General features: G+C 43.8%; 1 protein-coding gene and 1 pseudogene across 1 annotated transcript in view; one reads left to right on the top strand and one right to left on the bottom strand.

Annotated features, from left to right (window-relative positions):
• LOC105878806 (phospholipid-transporting ATPase IB-like) overlaps positions 1-23229 on the top strand; it is a 128778-nt gene that overhangs the window by 905 nt on the left and 104644 nt on the right. Inside the window, exons 2-6 of the mRNA XM_076009393.1 lie at positions 4710-4854; positions 13119-13218; positions 15982-16080; positions 17153-17198; positions 22093-22133. Coding sequence (XP_075865508.1) covers positions 4754-4854; positions 13119-13218; positions 15982-16080; positions 17153-17198; positions 22093-22133 — 387 coding nt within the window. The 5' untranslated portion in view covers positions 4710-4753. The remainder of the gene's footprint in view (positions 1-4709; positions 4855-13118; positions 13219-15981; positions 16081-17152; positions 17199-22092; positions 22134-23229) is intronic.
• LOC142874849 (UTP--glucose-1-phosphate uridylyltransferase pseudogene) lies at positions 963-4186 on the bottom strand (annotated as a pseudogene).

Raw genomic sequence — 23229 nt, 5'->3', positions numbered from 1 at the left:
ATTATATTATAGGTATGTTTTTTTAAAAAGGTGACATGATTGAATAGGATACATCTATCTTTTTCATGTTGTTCTTCGGTTTTTGAGATCCATCATCATCATTTATTGAAAGAGTTACTCTTTTCAATGTCTCTACAGTATTTCATTGTATGATTATCGTGCGTTTTATTTGGCTGTTCCTCTATAGATGGGGATTAGGTTTTCCCATTTCTTACTATTATAAACGGCACTGAAATGCTCATCTTTTTTCATATCTTCTTGTATACACATATGAGTTTTTAAAAGCCATAATTTAGGCCTAGTACAGTGGCTCATGCCTGTAATTCCAGAAATCTGGGAGGCCAAGGTGGGAGGATCCCTTGAGGCCAGGAGTTCAAGACCACCCTGGGTAACATAACAAGATTTTGTCTCTACAAAAACAACAACAAAAAGATTTAATCTAGAAGTATTAAATAATGGTTTGCTTTTCAAATTTATTTTACTGCTTTAACCACCCTGGGTAATTTATTTTACTGTTAACCACCCTGGGTAACATAACAAGATTTTCTCTCTACAAAAACAACAACAACAAAAAGATTTAATCTAGAAGTATTAAAAGTGGTTTGCTTTTCAAATTTATTTTACTGTTTTAATGCACAAATATTTGTTGGTTTTAATGGTCAGATTAATTAGTATTTTCCTTGATAGCTTGTATTTTTTATACCTTTTTGAAGAAATCTTTCCCAGCCCTGGATATAAAAATGTCACTAATATTTTCTTTTAAATATCTAAAGTTTTGCTTTTCATATTTGGACCTTTGGCTTACCTGGAACTTATTTTGCGAGCAGGGTACGGTGAAGATCTGCAACATAGTAAAGTACCTGCCATTTTAGAATCCTGGAGAACACTTCATTGTAAAAATTACAATTAATAATAGTATAAAGTATAATAATTAGTGCCAAGTATCCACAGTATTTTTTATTTCAGTGGTCCAAGATGCAAAGGTTTCCAGATACAATCTTGTTCTCTAATACTGGGCCGGGTGGGATGCCAATTCTGCCACCATGGCTTGCAATGATGATCACCTTTCCCTTTAATGACAGATTCTTGCCCAGTGTCACACCCCCTGAAACTGTGAGGTGATCCAACTCAAGCATATCTGGTATGCCTTAAAATCTTCTTAGATAATCTAGAAGCTTTGTGAATGAAGTGCCTGATTTAACCAACCACACTGCAGGGAATTCCTTTTCGCTCATCATCAGAGATCAAGGCATTCAAGGCTGTAGAGGTTTGACCTCACAAGCAAGAGACCTGATGTGGTTTGGACAGGCGGAAAACGGCTCCTTGGAACATTAATACCTAGCAAATTCTCAGAACTTTTAATGGCAGCCCCTCCTGCAGGATCTAATTGAATTACATTCAGCCCTCCATCCACAGTCTTTGGCTTCCCAGTGATTTTCCACGTCGATGGCATTCTGTTCCTGCAGTCTTTTAGTTGCTGCAGGAGAAATCCACAGGTGGTTGTGTTAGCTATTTTGAACTTTGATACAGACTTGAACTCGTCAACGTGTGCTTTGGGTACTTGAGTAATTCCCACCAAGTTTGTCTTCATATTGAGTGAGTATCTCATCCTTCACATCTGCATGTGTTTTGTTTGTGACTTCCATGACAAATTCATAGCATTTTCCATTGGGTGGGTCCATTAGATGATTAAGAATATAAAGATCCACCGTGGCACATTAGTCACAAAAATATACCTTTGCCTTCTTCTGTAAGGGTATCGAGTGAACCAGAGTTGTATTCATAGAAACTGGCATAGATATTGCCATGGCCTGGAGTGTACCAAGCTTCTGCATTTTCCCTGAGTAAGATACACCCTTTGCTACAGTAATTAAGGACTCTTTATTAATCCTTAGCTACCTGCTCTGTTTAAAAGTATAGATTTTTACACAATGATTGTACTTCTGTAGTTTTTTTTTTTTTTTTTTTTGGTATCTCCATCCATGTTGAAAGAGTTCATTGAAATAAGAGGAACATCTGTACCATAGGTTTTGTTCAAATGTTCTATTTGCTCAACATTCAGATGCCAAAAGGTATTCTCATTCCTCACACCAATAAGATTTTTAGGGCCTTTGTAGCCCACGCTGGTTCCCAGACCACCATTAAGTTTCACCAGCTCTAGCTTGTTCAGCACACAAGATGTATTATCAGGCAAGTCTTTATCTTTTTATAGGGTTGAATAGAATTTTCTGGAGGTCTCTGGGTTTTTCCCCCAATCCACAGAAGGCCCCCTTTCTTGCAAAAATCTATGAAATCGCTTCTGAAATCCATCAAGATCATTTTTAGTGTGCCCAGTTCCTTGTTCCATCTTCACAGATAATTCCAGCTCTTGTTGAATGTCTTCTAGGGACTGAGAAGCACCATCTTGAGACGTCGCTTTGCTAAGATCTTCCTGCACTTTCTTCAGTAGCTGGGAAATTGGCGGTGCTCATGGCACCCCGGGAAGAGGGCCTGCAGGCTGAGAGGCACCCTTCCTTCACCCTCTTTTTCCTCATGCGTGCACCGTGAGCCCCGTGCAGCAGTCACAGCCCAGAGGCTGACCCCTTCTGCTCACACGTCTGCTGGCTCCTGACACCCCGAACCCCTGCATTTTCCTTAAACCCCTGTCCTCACCCTCCATTTGAGCAGCTTCTATTCCTAATTTGTTGAATGCTTTTATCATGTAAGGGTGTCAAATTTCATCAAATGCTTTTCTGCATCAATTGAGATGATCTCCTGGTTTTTCCCCTTCATTTTGTTAATATGGTATATTACATCGATTGATTTTCATACGTGGAACCGTACTTGTATTCCAAAAATAAATCTCACTTGGTCATGGGGTATAATTTTTTAAACATGATTTTCATCTATTCTTCAGTTTGCTAATATATCATTGAGGATTTTTTTCAGCGATGTTCATAAAGGATATTGGTCCGTACTTCTCTTTTCTTGTAAGGTCTTTGTCTGGCTTTGGTACCAGGGTAGTGCTGGCCTCATAGAGTGAGTTAGGAAGTCTTTTCCCTTCTTAGATTTTTAAGGAAAGTTTTAGAAGAGTTGGTGTTAGTCTTCTTTAAATGTTTGGTAGAATTCACCAGTGAAGATAAACCAATAAGGTGATAAAAATGCCAGTGATCACCCTGCTTTGACCATCACATGATGTATATATGTATTGAAATATCCCAACCTATCCCACAAATATACATGACTATTATGTGCCATTTAAAAAAACAAAATAAAACAACACAAAAGAATCATCGGTGAAGCCATCAGGTCCAGGGCTTTTCTTTGTTCAGAGACTTTTTATTAGTGATTCAATCTCCTAAGTATAGGTCTACTCAGATTTTCTATTTCTTGTGACTTAGTCTCGGCAGGTTTTATGTTTTTAGGAATTTGTATCATTTAGGCTACCCATTATGTTGGCACAACAATTTTTCATATGCTCTCATACTGTAATTGTTTCTATTTCTGTAGAATTGATAGTAATGACCCTACTTTAATTTCTGGTTTTAGTTATTAGGTTTGTGCAAAAATAATTGCGGTGTTGGATCCTTGAATTTTAAAATCATTACAACTAGGCTCAAACACATCTTTACTAATCAAAATCAGGAACCATTACAATCAACACGCTTTTGCCAATGAGAAATAAGCTTGTTTATTCCTGTGGCGTAAAAATCCCTCCTTCGGGATTCAGTGAACTCTGGGAAAGCATTTTCTGCAAGCTGCTGGTTGTGGAAGTGTTTTCCCTACAAAAAGCTGCGAGATGCTTGTAGAAGTGGTAGCTGGTTGGCGAGAGGTCAGGTGAACCTGGTGGATGAGGCGAAACTTCGCAGCCCAACTCACTCAACTTTTGAAGCGTTGGCTCTGTGCCGTGCAGTGGGGCATTGTCATGGAGAAGAATTGGGCCCTTTCCCTTGACGGATGCCAGCTGCAGGCGGTGCGGTTTTTGGTGCATCTCATCTGTCTGCTGAGCAGACTTCTCAGATGTAACAGTTTTGCCGGGATTCAGAAAGCTGTGGTGGATCAGACCAGCTGCAGACCACCAAACAGTGACCACGACATTTTTGTGGTACAAGTTTGGCTTTGGGAAGTGCCTTGGAGCTTCTTCTCTGTCCAACCACTGAGCTGGTTGTCGCTGGTTGACACATACAATCCACTTTTTGTTGCACATCACAATCTGATTGAGAAATGGCCCGTTTGTTGCATACAAGAAGAGAAGACAACACTTCAAAAGGAAGATTTTTTTTTTTGATATTTAATCAGCGCACGAGGCACCCACTTACTGAGCTTTTTCACCTTTCCGATCGGCTTCAAATGTGGAATGACTGTAGAATGGTCGGCCTTGAGTTCTTCAGCAACTTCTCGTGTAGGTGTAAGAGGATCAGCTGCGATGATTGCTCTCCATTGGTCGTTGTCAACTTCTGATGGCCGGCTGCTAAGCTCCTCATCTTGGTGTCGTTAATTGTCTCTGCTACTTTGTGACCGACTCTGAACTCGAATAAGAAAATTGCTCGACTTTGCTTTTTGTCTGACATCCTCTGGTCAAATCACAGATCCTGGCAGGGAGGGAGTGGGCAGGAGAGGAGCCGGTGGCCGGGAGGACAGCCTGCCCCCAGGGGACCCGCCACATCTGAGGGGGTGAGGCTGCCTTTGCTTGCGTTTGTGTGTGATGCCCGCGTGCCTTCTTGCTGCAGGGCCTACTCATTTCTCCGTGGAGGGCCAGAAGGCAGAGTAAAGGATGAGCTTGCGACAAGCTCTTCATGGCTCAAAAGCGCCAGAAACCCGCACCATCTACATCAACGATCCCCTTAGGAACACTTTCTGCAAAAACTCGATCAGGTGAGGAAAGTGTATGTATGCAACTGGGAGAGACGGGGGCTGGGGGAGGAAGACGGGGCCTTCCCCCGTACAAAGGATACTCTCTATGGATACATTCGTGTGATTCTGTGCTTCAGGCTGCAATGGTTTTCTCAAACCTCGAGAAACGTTCAATCCTCAGGTTCACTTAGCGGGGATCTGTCTTCTTCTTGCCTTCAAGGCCCCTGTCTCTGAATGGCCTCTGCTCTCACTTGTTCCTGGTCCTGGCTGTCACCGCGTGGCCCACTGCCGACTGGCAACTCTCTTTAGCAACAACTACAAGTACGAGGGAGAGTGCTTCCCAAGGGGACCTCACAGATCTGCTGGGCTCCCTACACCCAGACTGAATTGGGGGATTGAGCATTAGGGTTCTTTTTTTTATTTTAGTGTATTATGGGGGTACAAGTGTTAAGGTTACATATATTGCCCATGCTCCCCTCCCCCTCGAGTAAGAGCTTCAAGCGTGTCCATCCCCCAGATGTTGCACATCTCACTCGTTGTGGTTGTATATACCCACCCCCTCCTCCCCCCTCCCGACACCTGATAAATGTTACTCCTATATGTCTACTTAGGTGTTGATCCATTAATACCAATTTGCTGGTGAGTACATGTGGTGCTTGTTTTTCCATTCTTGAGATACTTCACTTAGTAGAATGGGTTCCAGCTGTATCCAGGAATATACAAGAGGTGCTATATCACCATTGTTTCTCAAAGCTAAGTAGTATTCCATGGTATACATATACCACATTTTATTAATCCACTCATGAATTGATGGGCACTTGGGTTGTTTCCACAGCTTTGCAATTGTGAATTGTGCTGCTATAAACATTCGAGTGCATGTGTCTTTTTTGTAAAGTGATTTTTGATCTTTTGGGTAGATGCCCAGTAGTGGAATTGCTGGATCAAATGGTAGATCTACTTGTATTGCTTTGAGGTATCTCCATATTGCTTTCCACAGAGGTTGAACTAGTTTGCAGTCCCACCAGCAGTGTAGGAGTGTTCCTCTCTCTCCATATCCACGTCAACATTTGTTGTTTGGGGACTTTTTGATAAAGGCCATTCTCACTGGAGTTAAGTGATATCTCATTGTGGTTTTGATTTGCATTTCTCTGATGATTAGAGATGTTGAACAATTTTTCATATGTTTGTTGGCCATTATTCTGTCTTCTTTTGAGAAGTTTCTGTTCATGTTCTTTGCCCATTTTTTGATAGGGTTGTTTGACTTTTTCTTGCTGATTTTACTGAGTTCTAAATAGATTCTAGTTATCAGCCCTTTATCAGATGTGTAGCTTGCAAAAATTTTCTCCCATTCTGTGGGTTGTCTGTTCGCTCTCTTGACAGTTTCTTTGGCTGTGCAAAAGCTTTTTGATTTGATCAGGTTCCATTTGTTTATTTTTGTTGCTGTTGTGATTGCCTTTGGGGTCTTCTTCATAAATTCTTTGTGGAGGCCAAAAAATGAAGGCCCAGCAGAAATTCAAGGGGGTGCGGGTATTAAACGGGGTGGCTGCTCCAGGGACTCTACACAGTGCAGGTGACTCGGAGCTCTACTCATGAGGCTCAGCCATGGCAAAGCTGTGATGCCCTGAGCTGCACAGGGTGGAATGGGAGTTGGGGACCCTGCCCCTGTGAAACTGGGACTCTGGGGGGCTACATCCTAAGTGGAGGGAGAAAAACATTGAAACTCTGCCTTGCAAAAGGGATATAGCGAGCGAGGAAACTTAACCTCTCTTAAACTTGGTTCTGAGTTTAGGCAAAAAAAAATGTTAATAATTATTAATACACACTGATAATTTTTCTGTGGTTTTGCTGCCTAAATTGGTATTTGTGTGATGCAGAGAAACTCAAAATATAGTTTTAGATGATGCCGGATTGCGGGCACCCCCAGGCACGTGGCAGTAGCAAAGGCAAAAACAGTGCCTGGGGGATGTTCAGGCCCTGATGGTTTCCTGGAGATGAAGTTTGAGCAAACCTGAGCTAAAAATCTGCCGACACAGGAGAAACCAAGATGTCATTAGTGAGAGGCAGCAGAAAGAATGAAAAAAATAAATCAAAGCAAGCAGAATCAGACTTTAAAAGGACTTTAGGTAGAAGAACTATCAGGTAGAGAATATAAAATAGAGTGTTTTCCACTGCACATGATTGTATGGTATGTTTAAAGGAATAACAGAGTATATCGCAAGTATGAATGAAGAACAAAAGATTGTTTTTTAAAAAAGACCCCAGTAAATTTGGAAAAGGAACATATATAGCCTAGAAATCAAAATTGATCATCTGTTAAACAATCTCTGTGCCTGGGGTATAAAGAGGGTGGGTGGTGGGGAGACACAACCAAAAGCAGACTTCATGTACCACAAAGCAGGTATGAGAAAATCCTCCTGACACGACCTAGAAAGATGAAGAGGGGGGGAGGGGGCGGGTATATACATACATAATGAGTGACATGTGCACCATCTGGGGGATGGTCATGCTGGAAACTCAGACTTGTCGGGGGAGGGGGCAAAAGGGCATTTATTGAAACCTTAAAATCTGTACCCCCATAATATGCCGAAATAAAAAAAAAGTCTAAAAACAAAAAGAAAGAAAGAAAGGTGAAGAATTGGAAAATATTAAGGAGTGGTTCAGAAACACGAAAGGCAGAATTAGCAGCTCTAGTCTGTATCAAATCAGAGTACCAAAATGAGAGAATAGAGGGAATAATAGGACAGACATTATTCAAAGAAATAATGGCCAGAGTTTTTCCAGAATGAATGAGAGACGTGAATCTTAAAATTCAGGGACCACAATAAATCCCGAGCATGGTAAGCAAAAGGAAATCTATGCCTAATTACACGATATACAGAACAAGCGAGGGCCAGTGTCAACCTGTATGTTAAATGTTAATTAGTCTTAATTGCTTTTCTTTCAGACTAAAATATGCAAATACTAAGTAGAATTTTTAGTGAATTATCTGGGGTATCCCATTTTGTGACAACTACTCTAGCTCTTTTTATACTATTTTTCATAAACCATGAAGGACATTATTAACTCATTTTATCATGAGTGAAACTGAAGCAGGAAAGATTATATGATTTTCCCTTGGTCACCTGGCCACTAAGTGTCAGGGTCAAAATAAAACCCAGCCTCTTTGATAGCAAAATCCATTTTCTTTCCACATTAGTACCCAGTGTCTCTAGTTACAGATGCTAGTAGATTCTTTTTTTTTTGATACAGAGTCTCACTTTGTTGTCCAGGCTAGAGTGCCGTGGCATCAGCCTAGCTCACAGCAACCTCAAACTCCTAGGCTCAAGGGATCCTCCTGCCTCAGCCTCCCGAGCAGCTGGGACTACAGGCACGCACCACCATGCCCCGCTAATTTTTTCTATATATTTTTAGTTGGCCAATTAATTTCTTTCTATTTTTAGTAGAGACGGGTCTTGCTCCTGCTCAGGCTGGTTTCGAACTCTTGACCTTGAGCGATCCTCCCGCCTCGGCCTCCCAGAGTGCTAGGATTGCAGGCATGAGCCACCATGCCCAGCGCCCAGCCAGATTCTTAAGCATAACAATAAGTTTTAGGTATAGTCAGGGAAACTTAGAGCCAGGAGGGATCTCAGATTATCTAGAACAGAAGAAACTAGAAGAAGTAGAGGTGTTTAGAGGTAAAGGGCTCCAACGCATTGTCTTGTGCCCTTTCTTTTTGAAATTTATTTAGGGTATTTACCAATATCTTCCCTCTTAGATATAAATACTTTTGGGTAGGCTAAATATGTATGAAAGGCTAGTTTTAAAGTTATCTGTCTAATTTATTCTGAATTACTCACAGATGCAATTATTTGATGTGTGGGGTTTGCTTCAAATAATGCAGGGGTGGGGTAGAGAATTGGGCAGTCTGGACAGAACAAAGCTGGCCACGGAGGATAGCTGTCGGAGCTGGGAGATAAGTGTGGGGGTTCATTATCTTTCCGTTCTCTCCATCTCTGTATATATATGAAAGTCTCCATAATAAAAAAATACTTCAAAGTTAGCTGATCAGCAAATACGTCTTTAAAAAACAAAAAAACCCATGTGCCATAGGGACATTGTCAAGGTTACAGTCAAGTGTGAAACATGAACTCCCACCGTGCTCTCTTTGACAAGCCTTAAAACAGCCCTTCATTCTAAAAGTGTATTTGCAGAATTATATCATAACTTCTATGGAATTTTCATCTTATTTTGTTTAATGTTGTCTCATACTAATGTTTGGTTTCACCAAAATAGAATTTTAGGACAAATTAAGAATAATCGGAGGCCGGGTGCGGTGGCTCACGCCTGTAATCCTAGCACTCTGGGAGGCCGAGGTGGGCGGATTGCTCGAGGTCAGGAGTTTGAAACCAGCCTGAGCAAGAGCAAGACCCCATCTCTACTATAAATAGAAAGAAATTAATTGGCCAACTAATATATAGAGAAAAAATTAGCCGGGCATGGTGGTGCATGCCTGTAGTCCCAGCTACTCGAGAGGCTGAGGCAGGAGGATCGATCACTTGAGCCCAGGAGTTTGAGGTTGCTGTGAGCTAGGCTGATGTCACGGCACTCACTCTAGCCTGGGCAACAAAGCGAGACTCTGTCTCAAAAAAAACACAAAAAACAAACAAACAAAAAAAACATGAATAATTGGAGCTGGTAGGCTTTGGAGAGAAGCAGAATTCCTCACTGGAAGAGAATACCTCTTCTTCCAATGAGGAAAAATGTGCCTTGATGGGGAGGTTTTGTTTCGATAGCAGTTCTGCCCTGATGCGGTGTTCTTCTGTGTTCTTTCATGAGGTGGTCAGTCAGGCACTGCCACAAGAGGAAATATAAGAGGCTCAGGAAAAAAAGCTTATTGCACTCACAGGTCTTAGAGAGGGGTCACCAGGTGCCAAGCAGGGTCTCAGGGGAAGTGCCAGGTTTTTGGCCAGGAGGCGGAAGACAGGAGCAAGAAGAGAGCTTACACCAGCCTTTCTTGGGGTTTCCATGGCGCACAGTTTAGGAGGGACTAGCTTAAATAAGTCTCGCATTCTTTGTACACCAGAGATGTGCGCACTAGAGAGTGTACAAAGAGTATGCTCTCTTTGTATACTCCTTTTTCATGTGTGCTGCAAATATTTTTCCCTAGTTGGTTATTCATATTTCTTTCCTAACAGAACTTTTATATTTTTATGCAGTCAAATTTCACTCATTGACATTGTGACTTCTGTTCTCCCTGCAGAGTTTAAAATGGAATTCTCTATTTCAAGGTTGCGTCTAGCAATTCATTTTCTATTCTAATATTTGAATCCTTTATTTTTGAAAATTTTATTAATTTGTTTATAACAGCTTTATCGAGGTAAAATTCACACGTCATTCAATTTACTCAATTTAAATTGTACAATTTGATGATTCTCAAAGTTGTACTACCATAAACACAACCAACTTTAGAACATGTTCATCATTCCAAAAAACCTCCATACCCATTAATGCCACTCCCCTTTCCCCCAAAACCTACCCCCAACAGCCCTAGGCTATCTTTTTTGCTTTACTTTAAATTTTTCATCTGAGTAGAATTTATTTTGCTGTAAGAAATGAGGTAGACACCAGCTAAATTTATGTTCCAATTGGTTGACCAATCGTCTCACCCCAGTTCATCTGTAATGTCTTTCTTGTGTTATATAAATTCCCATCTGTCATTTCAGCATATTTGAAGACTTAATGAGGGTCTACTGAAGTGTCTTTTTTTGTACACTGGAACTGCAGTACCTGCTAGTTCTGATTTCTTAGTTTTTATCCAAGTTCCTAAAAAAAAAAAATCTGATACTTAAGTAGCTTTTCTTTTTGTTTACATTTCAGTTACTCATCATAGTTTCAGTTTAATTCATTGCAGTCAGAGAAACATGGATCATTTCTATTGTTTGAAAATTCATTTTCCTTAAATCTGGTTGTTATAACTGTTCCAAACTTGAAAAGGTATATTCTTCTCTATTAAGGGTCCAGAGTTTGGTACCTCACAATAATATACACACGTCTCTCTCAACAGATAGGTATGTAAGATCTTAACTCCACTACCCACATCTTCAGTATTTTTTTTATCTGGGATAGGACTGAGAGAATCAAGTCGGTATTCTTCACCATCTCATGTCGGTCAATGCCTTCTGTTAGGGTCCCCGCGGTTGTAAAACCTTCTGTAGTCCAATGCTACCTAAATTGAGGCATAACGGTTTGTGGAACTTGTATCTCCAGTGTGGGTCATCCTCTTAATCTTTACAAAGTGGTCCTCTTTCTCTGCTTAAGGTTTTTTAGTTTGAATTCAACTTTGCCTTATATTCTCAATATTGCAGACTCTTCCTACTTGGTTTTCTCTCGAATTGGCCTCTTCAACATTTGGGTAGCCTTTTATTTAGAACTTCTCTCAGACATTTGGTAGGAATATTTCTTTAAATTCGGGTTCTGTGGCCGGGCGCTGTGGCTCACGCCTGTAATCCTAGCTCTTGGGAGGCCGAGGCGGGCGGATTGCTCAAGGTCAGGAGTTCAAAACCAGCCTGAGCAAGAGCGAGACCCCGTCTCTACTATAAATAGAAAGAAATTAATTGGCCAACTGATATATATATAAAAAATTAGCCGGGCATGGTGGCGCATGCCTGTAGTCCCAGCTACCCGGGAGGCTGAGGCAGAAGGATCACTCGAGCCCAGGAGTTTGAGGTTGCTGTGAGCTAGGCTGACGCCACGGCACTCACTCCAGCCTGGGCAACAAAGCGAGACTCTGTCTCAAAAAAAAAAAAAAAAAAAAAATTCGGGTTCTGTGTTTTGACTCATTTTAGTTAGTTTTTTTTTTTTTTTTGCCACTTATATTTATTATCTGTAATGCGTATTTGGCCATGATTCTGTCATTTTGTGTTCTGTCTCCCTCTCTTTTAAAACAGCTTTCGTGCTTTCCCGTTGTTTTAGCGGCACGATGAGCAGAATGGTTGCGAGTGAGCCGGGGAGCTGACTGCGAGTTGTCTAGGCAGTACCCTCAGCTGGTTGAACCTCCCGCTGCCTCCCCCGCCCCTCCGGCTGGAGGGCTGCACCCAAGGCCCCTCTCCGAGGTGCCTGGTGCCGGGCAGCTGGCTTTCCCACCTGACCCATGGGAACGGACGACACCTGAGCCCCGACTGCCTGCCGGGACCTGGCTTCCCACCTGTTCCCTTACTAGCAAGACTGCTCCCCCGCTTTCCTGCCAGAATGCAGGCGACAGTGGGCAGGGGGTCCCTCAGACCCACCGCCTGACCCCCAGTAGCAGCTCCGGGCTCGGCCTTGGGTCAAGGACCTGGGCCTTCTCTTAGTGACCCTCGTAATTTACCCCAGTACACCTTGCTCACTCCCTGTACCTCTGCCTAAATCCCGCGACGTTGTAGAGCGCACCCCAAACCCTGTTCTGCGTGGTTGCCCCGGCCTCCCACTTCTCTAGGCCGATCTGGAACACACGCGGTTTTGATTTTAAGTCTTTATGATTTTTAAACCAGAAACTCGTTAAACAAAGCAGATCGATGATTAAAAAAAAAAAAAAAAGAAACGTCCTCAAGGAGATTTTTCTCTGTCTGCGACATGGCCTAGGCACTGGGGCCCAGACAGATTTAAGACAACTTTTAATGATAAAAAAAAAACCTGTGCAAAGGAGAAAGGGGAAGAATTGGTGTCTGTTGTTACCCCCGAAACTGAAGACAGAGTTCACTAGGAGTTTTATCGGAAGCAGGCCAAGCCCTTAGGAGGTGTGGGGTGAGTCTTGCTTGTCACCTGAACACACGCGCATACCTAACTTCTCATCGTGTGAGTCGGTGGCTGTTTGTCTTCTCCATCCGTTGTGAGCCCGGAAGGGCAGGGAGCTTTGCGTTTTCTCTGGTGCGTTTCAAGCGCCCAGAATCGTGCCTGGCGCACAGGAGCTACCGAAGAAACATTTGCTGAGGGAATAAACGAGCAAATGATCTCCATCGCGAGTGAAATCAAAGGTGGGGCTCCTCTTCGTCTTTCCCTGCGGATGTGTTCAGACCACGCGCCTCTCTGCACGCCTGCTGTGCTCACAGCACTTAGGTCCCGAAATGGGGAGAATTATCCTTCCTTTATTCTGAAATCGTTTTCCGCCAACAGTGAGTGCTTTATAAAAAGGACAAAATATCTTTTGGGAAAGGGTCAGTGTTTTATAACCTCCGGGTTTTATTTTTACTGCATGCTTCACGTGTTCCGTTACTGGTTTTGGTGTTCAGAATGTCAGCTGACAACGGTATTTCTCTTTTCACTCGCAGCACAACCAAGTACAGCTTGTGGTCGTTCCTCCCACGATACTTGTATCTTCAGTTCAGCAAAGCTGCCAACGCTTTCTTTTTGCTCATTACTGTATTGCAGGTAATATTTTTGAACATGTTATTAGATTGAGATTTTTAGTCTAAAAGAACACTTGTTAAAAGCTCATTTCTCTGAAATAAGAGTTTGATGCAGAAAACAGATTTAAATACTGTAAGAACAGAACTCTCTTCTCACAATATTGAAATCATGAAGTGAGACATTAAAGCTCTATTTTGGGGATGAAAAACCCGTGGACGCCTAACAGATGAGTTGGCCCACAGTTCATCCTAACTGAGACCTTTAATGAGATATTGTTGGAGAAACTTTGGTCATCCAAGCTACCTCCGTAACAGAATAATTTTATTATATTTTGAAAGGAATACTTTAAGGAAATCCAAATACTAGTCTAAAATAGCATCTTTTCAAAACAGTTAAATTCAAGGCTTTCCATAGTCTGGCTTATCCCTGTTTGTTCAACTTCATTTCCAACACGAACCCCACAATCCAACCAGGTAAGTCTCCTTCCAGTTCCCCAGTTTTCTTCCTGTTTCTAGACCTTGGCACACACTATCACCTAAACCTCGAAGGCATTTATGTGGCTACATCCTACCCATTCTCTTAAAAGCCCAGCTCAAAGCCATCGTACTCCAAACTTCACCAAATGCCATAGTCCACACTAATTTCTCCCTTCTACTCTAAACGCCTGCAACAATGATTTGTGCTAACATATAAATAACTGGTTTTATTTCTTCCAGAAAGCTATGAATTCTTTGAGAACAGAAATAATGTCTTAGAAACTGCTAGGCTTTGGGATGAGAACTGAATAAACTCATTGAACTGACCTTAAACAGAAGTATTGGATTCCGTAACCATTTATAGAGGACACATGGCGTATGTCAAAACCTGTTTGTGGAATTGAAAATTTAAGGGTGAATGAAGGGCTAGACATGGTGCCTGCCCCTCCTCGTAACCCGGCCCCAGCTGACGCCTTTGGCCTCTTTTCTACTCTGCCCTCTGCTCCCCAAACCACGTTTCTGCTGTTTCCGGAACACTCCACACAGCAGGTGAAAATGTAGGTAACAACACATTCATGTGCTTCACAATTCAAAATATATAAAAGGGCTGGGAGTGGAAATGCTCCCTTTTCCCCAAGCCCACGGCTCCTGATCCTCCTCAGAAAGGCGGCCCCCGTTTCCAGCTTCCTTGCTGTCCCCTGTGCCCCAGGCCTTCTGTGCCGAGGCTGACCGTTCAGTTCTTTCTTCAATATTTGGCTCAAATGTCACCTCTCTCCAGTAGCTTTTCCTGAACCACTCACCCCAAGCCAGGAGCAGGTTGTCCTCAGAAGCTCAACTTCGTCACGGGGACGGCGGGTAGGCAGTGGCAGTTGCCAGGGGCACGGTGGTGCAGACAGCTCTGCTTGGTCTTAAGCGAGGAAGAGGCAGGGAGGCGTCCGTGGGCAAAGGGACCGGCTTGGAGCTGCGCGGAGGAGAGAAGAGGAAGAGGAACAAGGATGTTTCCAAGGAGGAGTCAATGGATAGCTTAAGAAGTCCTAAAATGTCCCCTCTTCCTTCCTCCACCACTCAGATTCCCTTTATTTATTTATTTATTTATTTATTTATTTTTATTTTGAGACAGAATCTCACTCTGTTGCCCTGGCTAGAGTGCCGTGGCATCAGCCTAGCTCACAGCAACCTCCAACTCCTGGGCTCAAGCAATCCTTCTGCCTCAGCCTCCCGAGTAGCTGGGACTACAGGCATGCACCACCATGCCTGGCTAATTTTTTCTCTATATATTTTTAGAAAAGCCAATTTGGCCAATTTCTTTCTATTTTTAGTAGAGACGGGGTCTCGCTCTCACTCAGGCTGGTTTCGAACTCCTGACCTCGAGCGATCCTCCCGCCTCGGCCTCCCAGAGTGCTGGGATTACAGGCATGAGCCACCGCGCCCCGCCCTCGGATTCCCTTTAAAGTTGCCATAAGAGCCATCAGGAGCTTCAGATCGACTCTATTTTGCTACGTTGTGCACAGAAATATTAACAATAAGCAGGGAGAATGAGGCAGAGTGGGGAGTGCACACAGGCCAGGTCTGGAAACGGAGGCCTAAGAACTAGCCTTAGAGTTGCCGCGGCCCCAGCTTCAGCTGCTCTATTCCCCGCATTTTGATACGGGAGCAGCAGTCCCCAACTGTTTTTGGTTTCATGTAAGACGATTTTCCCACAGATGGGGGTGGGGCGGGGTGCAGCCCTGGGCCCCCGTCCCTGGCAGGCTGGGCCAGTGCCGGTCCCCGGCCGTGGGTTGGGGACGGCAGGCCTGGAGCACAGCCCCATAATTAGTCTGTGCCCGGGGAAACAGTCTTCTCCTGGGCCTCCAAAAACGTTCCTCCTCTGCCCAGAAGGCAGTTAAGGTTAAGATACCAGGCTGTCTGGGTTTCTCTGCTTTGAAAAAGATGCTATTATAAATTAACATTTAGGTTTCGAGCTGTTCCTTTCAAAACATGATGGAGGGGTCCTGTGAGGAAGGTGGTGGATGACTGGGGTGTTGCGAAGCAGTGGCGCTGGCAACTTTTCCTAACGTGGCATTTAGTGTCACCCGAAGTGGGTGGCTTTGACACGCTAAGAGCTTCCTTCCCCTTTGTGTTTAATGTGCCTACTGCCTCCTGGTCCCGGGCCACGGCCCTAGTAGTGGCTTTGGACGTAAGCCAAAACATAACAAGGATTTATCATAAAATTGACAGTGTAACTCTGTAACTTGTAGCTGACTCTGTAACTCTGAGCAAATTGACTCTGTAACTCTGTAATTGACAATGTAACTCTGTAACTTTGCAGCAAATTCCAGACGTGTCTCCGACAGGAAAATACACAACCCTCGTGCCTTTGTTGGTTATTCTTATTATTTCAGGCATCAAAGAGATCTTGGAAGATTATGTAAGTTTGCCGTTGAAGAATGAAATGCTCTCAAAATGTAAAGGTATTGTTTATTGCCCCTTTTGTCAGGCAGTTGGTTGGAACTGGTATAATTCTTTCAAGTCCAGTTGGTGTGAACAGCGAGTAAAAGTTTTCAGGCTTCAAATTTTAAATTATATACTCTTTGGCTTCTATATTTGAGAGATTAACAGGACTTAATAGCTGCCATAAGAATTATGATAGTGTCTGTGGGATATAATCCAATTTTAGGTGAAAGTCTCAAATGGCTAAAAGGAATGTGCACATAAATGGTGCTGCGTTTTCGTTTCATTTTTAGCCTTGTCATGGGTACAGGGAGATACCTAACCCTTTGCACTCGGATGTCGAGTGTGGATAATGTCGAGTGGATAATGAGAAAAAAGCAAGCGAGTGCAAAGGGTCGATACCGTTTTCTGCTTCCTCTGCACTCACAGTCCTAAAGCACATTTTCCAGAATTGCTAGCTGCTGTCATTGACGTGCTTCTCTCTGATTCCTACATCCTACAAAGATATGACACCAGTGAGATCTAGTCAGTCACCTTTTGGGTTGGCTTATCATACAAAAGAATTTTTCAAACTTCATAAAACAATCTTAGGTTAAGTTGGGGCAAAATCCAGAATTGGTAATGGTCATTATAAGTAATAAATAATATGCTAACATTTCACATAGTACTTACTATGCACCAGGTGCATTGTACTGTGAGTCTCTCTCCCTCTCTCTCTCCTTCTCCCCCCCTCTACCCACTCTTTCTGTGTGTGTATTTATACTCCTTAAATGGAGGCACAGGTGGGTTCATGACCAAAGAGGTTGCATTAGCAAAGGGCAGAGCTAGGATGCCAGCCAAGGCCAGCTGGCTCCAGAGTCCACACGCTTCGGCACTGTGCTGCCGAGGAAGTCATGTGAGGGCAAAATGAAACCGAAGTCAATTATAGCCAAAGAGGACTTTATGTTGGCTGCCACTATTCTTTCTTAAAATTGCTGTGTCTTGTATTATGAGTTGAGTCATTCATTTCGAACTTTAGATGTAATGAATTTTTTTTTCTCCTGTAACAGAGACGGCATATGGCAGACAAAATAGTTAACGCAAAGAACGTAATAGGTAAGCGTGATGGTAAATTTTGTGTGTCAACTTGAGTGGGCTTCAGAGTGCTCAGATGTCTGGTCAAACATTATTCTGGGTGTTTCTGTGAGAGTGTTTCTGGATGAGATTAACATTTAAATGCCTAGACTGAGTGAAGAAGATGGTCCCCACCCCACAGTTTGGGTGGGTTTCATCCAACCAGTTGAAGGTCTGAGTAGATCAAAAGGGCTGACTATGCCCTGAGTAAGGAGAATTCTTCCTGCCTGCTGGCCTTCAAATGGGGCTTCAGCTTTTACCAGCTTTTGGACTGGAACTGAAGCGTCGGCTCTTCCTGTTTCTCAAGCCTGCCCGCCAGCCTTTGGCTTGGAGCTACACCATGGGCTCTCTTGGCCTCCAGCTTGCCACTCTCTGCAGATCTTGGCACTGTAGTCTGTAATCCCGTGAGCCAGCTCCTTCTTCCTCATGATCTCTACCGCTGTGTGTATGTATCCAGTGGAGAGAGCACTGCCAGTCCGTGAGTGATCTGGCAACAGGGACATGCGAAATGTCACCGTCAGATAATCCTAAGCAACCACTTGCCAGAAGCGAGGATCCGGGTGCCTGTGTGTATGATACTTTTAACCATTTTTTGTCAAACTAATGAGTTTAAAGAGGTTGGCCGTTCGCTCCTACTGTCACCACACAAGGTAGAGGAATAAAAGGGAGAAGTCAGGGATTGGAACTCACAGCTACAGCACCATGTAAAGGACTCGAAGGCTTTTCCGTGTGTCTTGAAGGAGGCCCTTGTCTCCTGCAGCCACGGGGCTGAGACTGCTCACAGTCTAACCCACGGTCCCATCCTGCAGCTCCTGAATCGCAGCACAGACCGGACTCCCAGCCACGGGGTGTCAGCAGTTAGAGCGAGAACATGGATTGGGAAGGACTGGGATCCCCAAGGTTGGGATGGGCATGTGTGGAAAGACCTCCATGAAGCTGGGGACGCTGAGCTGCTAAACGGCGACGGGCCGGCTGCCTCGCAAGACAGAGTTAATTCCCCGCGCGGCCCAGCCCCACCGCCCTTCTTTGCCTCTAGACTTATGACTGGACTTACGTCCCAGCAGGACCCTGAGGGCAAAGCGCAACGTGTGACTCCTGAGAAGGGGCGCTACTCGTCGAAAGAACTACCTGACTTTTCCAAGCTACGCAGACAGAAACCTGGGCGACATCGCTGGGGATGGATATTAGGAATGCGGGATAATCATGGGAGAAGCAGAAAGCTGGATCAGGCTGAATTTACTGACATGGGTACACTAAGCAGAGAGTCTCTGCATTTAATGTTGCAGATCCTTGGGAGTTGGGAAGGATCGGGGGTCGTTTTCTTTGGCTGAGACATGGGCCAAAAGGTGGTCCACAGGGAGCGAGTGAGAAATGCCAGAACTGCCTTGGTTTAATGTAGAGAAGGGATTCAAAGTCTTCGGGCCATTGGAATGCTAGAGTGGATTTGTCATCCTACCTGCTCATTCACCCTGGGAGGGGCCAGGAAACATACCTTTCACCATGACAGTGACAAACAAATTCACGAGGAAGCCCCAGCGTCCTTGAGGAACTCTGATCGCTCTTCTCTGTAGGCCAGACCTTGATGTGGAACCATGGCCTCTGAATTGGGAAACCTAAATACAGTGGGAGCAGTTGGATCCAGGGGTGGCCACGGCTGATTGGCAGGTGGGTGTGGTTACTGCAATGGACAGCAGAGCCAATGTAGCAGTCAGGATGGTCTGACTTCCAGAAACCTATGGCATTGGCTGGTTGCTGAGTTCCCTTGAGGAAGGATCTCCTGATACACTGCCGAAAATTCATACTATTAGTATTTCTTCCAGCCTTCCCCAAAGGGAACTAGAGTCTTTTTACCAGAGAAACTGTGCATTGGGGAAAAGAAAATAATCAGACATTTTGAAGACTGTTTGGGGCGCTATCTCTGAATTGACGCCAATTCCAGAAGACCCAAAATGTCACTGTGGTTCACCTGTTAGCCTAGAGGCTTATGAAGGTCTGGTGATCACTGGAGTTTTTGCCCATGTCTGCCCTGCAGTTGGCCTTTCCCTGCAACAAAATATCACATTGTTTCATTGTATTGATGGCATCATGGTGACTGGACCTAGTGGGCAAGAAGTAGCAACTACTCTAGACTTACTGGTGAGAAAGACATCTGCATGTCTCAGGGTGGGAAATAATTGGGACAAACATTCAGGGAATTTCTTCTACCTCAGTGAAATTTCTAGGTGTCCAGGGGCACGGGGCACGCCAAGATACACCCTCTCAGGTGAGGGACAAATTGTTGCATCTGGCCCCTTCCATGACCAACAAAAGAGGCACAATGCACAGTGTCTCTTTGGATTTTGGAGGCAACATATTCCTCATTCAGGTGTGCTACTCTGGCCAATTTACTGAGTGACCCAAGAAGCTGCTAGTTTTGAGTGGAACCCAGAACAGAAGTCCCTACAAAGGTCCTGGCTGCTGTGCAAGCGGCTCTGCCACTTGGGCTAAATCATCCAGAAGGTCCAATGGTGCGTGAAATGTCAGCGGCAGGTAGGCTGGCGTTTGGCGGGCCCTTGCAAGCGAATTGCAGCACAGGGCCCAAGGATTTTGGAGCAAAGCCCCACCATCCTTTATGGATAACTAGTCTCCTTTAAGGAAGCAGCTATTGTCACGGTATTGAGCCTTCGCAGAGGTTGAACATTTAACCATGGGCCACCAAGTTACCATGCAGTCCGTGCTGCCCATCACCAACTGGGTGTTGTCTGACCCACCAGGCCATAATGTTGGGATGCACAGCAGCTCTCTATTGCCAAGTGGAAGTGGGATATGAAAGACCAGGCCCAGCAGGCTCTGAGGCACAAAGAAGTTACGTGGAGAAGGGGCCCAAATGCTCATGGTCCTCACTCCTGTTACACTACCTCCTCTCTTGGCCTGCACCTGTGGCCTCACGGGAGTCCCCTCTGATCAGCTGACAGAAGAAGAGAGTGCTTGTGCCTGGTTTACAGATGGCGCCGCCTGGCAGTGGACAGGTGCAGCCCTACAGCTCCTCTATGGGACATCCCTGAGAGACAGCCATAAAGGGAACTCCGCCCACTGTGCAGACTTGAGAAAATGCACCTGGGCGTTGACACTGCTTGGAAGGAGAAATGGCCAGATGTGTGATTATATTCTGATTCGTGGACTGTGGCCAATGACTGGATGGTCAGGGGCTTAGAAGAAACATGACTGAAAAATTGGTGACGAGGAAATTTGGGGAAGAGGTAAGTGAATAGACCCCTCTGAAAGGGTGAAAAACATGAAGACATTTGTGTCCCATGTGGATGTTTGCCAAAGGGTGACCTCAGCAGAGGAGGATTTGACTGACCAGATGGATAGGATGGTCCATTCTGTGGATGCAGCCATCCTCTTTCCCCAGCCACCCTGTCATCACCTGATGGGCACATGACAACAGTAGCCAGTGTGTCAGGGATGGAGGTCACGCATGTGCTCAGCAACATGGACTTCCACTAATCAAGGTTGACTTAGCCATGTCATGGCTGACTGCCCAGCCTGCCCGCAGCAGAGACAAACACCGAGCCCCCGACAGGGAACCATTCCCCAGGGTGGTCAGCCGGCTACCTGGTGGCAGGTTGATTACCTTACACTGTTTACAGACCTTGTTATTAATATTATCTTTATTTGGAGACTAAATATTGTTTATGAAGAAGCACATGGGGTGCCAAGTTGACAAGGGGTGAACTTGTGATGGTCGATTTTAGACGTCAACTTGACTGGGTCATGGGGTGCCGAGATATTTGGTCAAACATTATTCTAGGCGTTTATGTGAGGGTTTTTTTTTTTTTTTTGGATAAAATTAATATGTGAATCAGTAGGCTGAGTAAAGCAGGTTGGCTTCCATAATGTTGGTGGCCCTCGCCCAATCAGTTGAAGGCCTAAATAGAACAAAAACTCTGAGCCTCCCCAAAGTAAGAGAGTTCTTTCTGTGTGATGGCCTTTGAACTGGGACATTGGCTTTTTTCTGCCTTTGGACTAGAACGGAAACATTGACTTTTACTGGGTCTCAAGCCTACCAACCTTCAGATGGGAACTACACCATTGACTCACCTGGGTCTATAGCTTGCTGACTCACTCTGCAGATTTCGGGACTTTCAAGCCTTCATAGTTGCATGAGCTAACTCCTTATAATAAATATCCTTCTCTTTCTAAAAACACATCCTATTGGTTCTGTTTCTCTGGAGAACCCCAACTAATACAGTTCAGATATAAGATTGAGCTTTTGTTCTCCCTCACTACGAGAAAATATCCAATTCACCAGGTAGATACATCTACTATGTTTTATTGTGATAAAGACAAATATTTTGTTAAATATTTAAAGAAATATAGAAATAAAGAACAAAACTCAGAAGGAAACACAGTTTTCAAATATTAGAATCAACATTTATGTTAACCAGAGTAAAAGAAAAGAAAAACTGTGGGAGAAATGGAATAGTCAGTATATGAGCAATTTTGTCCATAAAAAGATCTGAGTGTTATATATTCTTTTCCAGTCCTAGTTTTTATATGTGCTATATTGGTAACTGATTAGAAATATATAGTGTCTTGTTTTTCAGGCTACTAACCTGATAAACAAGAAAATATATTAATATAGCCTCTATTTGTCATGTCATTATATTTTATTACATTACATTATGTTATATATTGCTCTATTTTAGTAAAATGCATATGAACACAATTTACATACTCCTGCAGTATATATAAAAATTAAATTAACAAAGACAATACTTTAGAAAGAAATTTATTTAGTTTTTATAATCTATTTAGTAAATGGCATCTTTTACTATTTTGAACTCTACCTGATGCAATAATTATAATTAATACATAGCTTTTTCTTTTTCAGTGTTAAGACAGAATTCATGGTACAAGCTTACATGGCAAGAGGTAAGAATGTGGTATTTGAACTGTTAACTCAGTAATAAGCACCCTACCTTATATTTATAGCTACATATTTTTATCTGTGAAATGCGTCTTCAAGAACTGTAATATTATCTTCATTTTGTAGATGAGGAAGTGGAGGATCAAAGAGAAGAAGTATCTTGCTCAAGGTCACACAGCTAGTAAGGGTGAAAATGGGATTTGAACTCCAGTCAGTCTGGTTGGAAGTCTACTCGCTGTCCAGTGTACCTTGGTGCTATCTCTATGTCAGTGTGTAGAATAATGACAGTGCTTCACAAATGGCTGCCCAGGGTTCGAGTTAGTCTCTATATAGTGAATATCTCAGGGAATGTCGTAATGAATATTTGCTGTCGGAAAATGTCTTAGTCCACTTGAGCTGCTATAGCAAAACACCTTGGACTGGGTAACTTATAAACAACAGAAAGTTATTTGTCACAGTTCTGGAGGCTAGCAAGTCCAAGGTCAAGATCAAGGCTCCAGCAGTGTCTTGTGAGGTTCCACATCCCCACAGATGGCACCTTCCTGCTGTGTCCTCACATGGTGGAAGGGACAAGGCCATTTCCCCGGGGCTCCTTTGTAAGGGCACTAATCCCACTCATGATGGCCCCACCTTCCTGGCTTAATCATCTCCCAAAGTCCCTCCCTCCTAACACTGTCGCATTGGAGGTTAGTAGTTAAACACACAAACTGTGAGGGGACACATTCAGATTACAGCAGGATATAACCTAGAGCCACACTGACTGTCTGGGCCCAGATGCAGACTTCGTCCTTATCAATAAATAATTGATGACATATGTCAAATTCTTGGAGAGCTAACTCTAAGAATGTTTTGATTTCTAAGTGTTGTCAATATTTCTTTCCCTGAGTGAGGCAAAAGCAATTGACTCGATAATGAATGTGCTCTGCTCCTCTCGCTGAGACTCAGAGTAACAAGCCATTGGGAGGTAGCCCCCCATTTCCAGTGGCAGAGTCTCGGGGAGCCAGATCTGTGTCTGGAGGCAGGGAGAGGCAAAGAATTGATGCTGCAGGCGGTGAGCTTCCTGCTGAGCAGGAAGTGGCCGTACACTTGAGTGCTTTTTAT

The sequence above is a fragment of the Microcebus murinus genome, chromosome 13 (assembly GCF_040939455.1).
Source record: "Microcebus murinus isolate Inina chromosome 13, M.murinus_Inina_mat1.0, whole genome shotgun sequence".
NCBI classification, from domain to species: domain Eukaryota; kingdom Metazoa; phylum Chordata; class Mammalia; order Primates; family Cheirogaleidae; genus Microcebus; species Microcebus murinus.
This window is presented reverse-complemented; position numbering and strand designations above follow the sequence as displayed.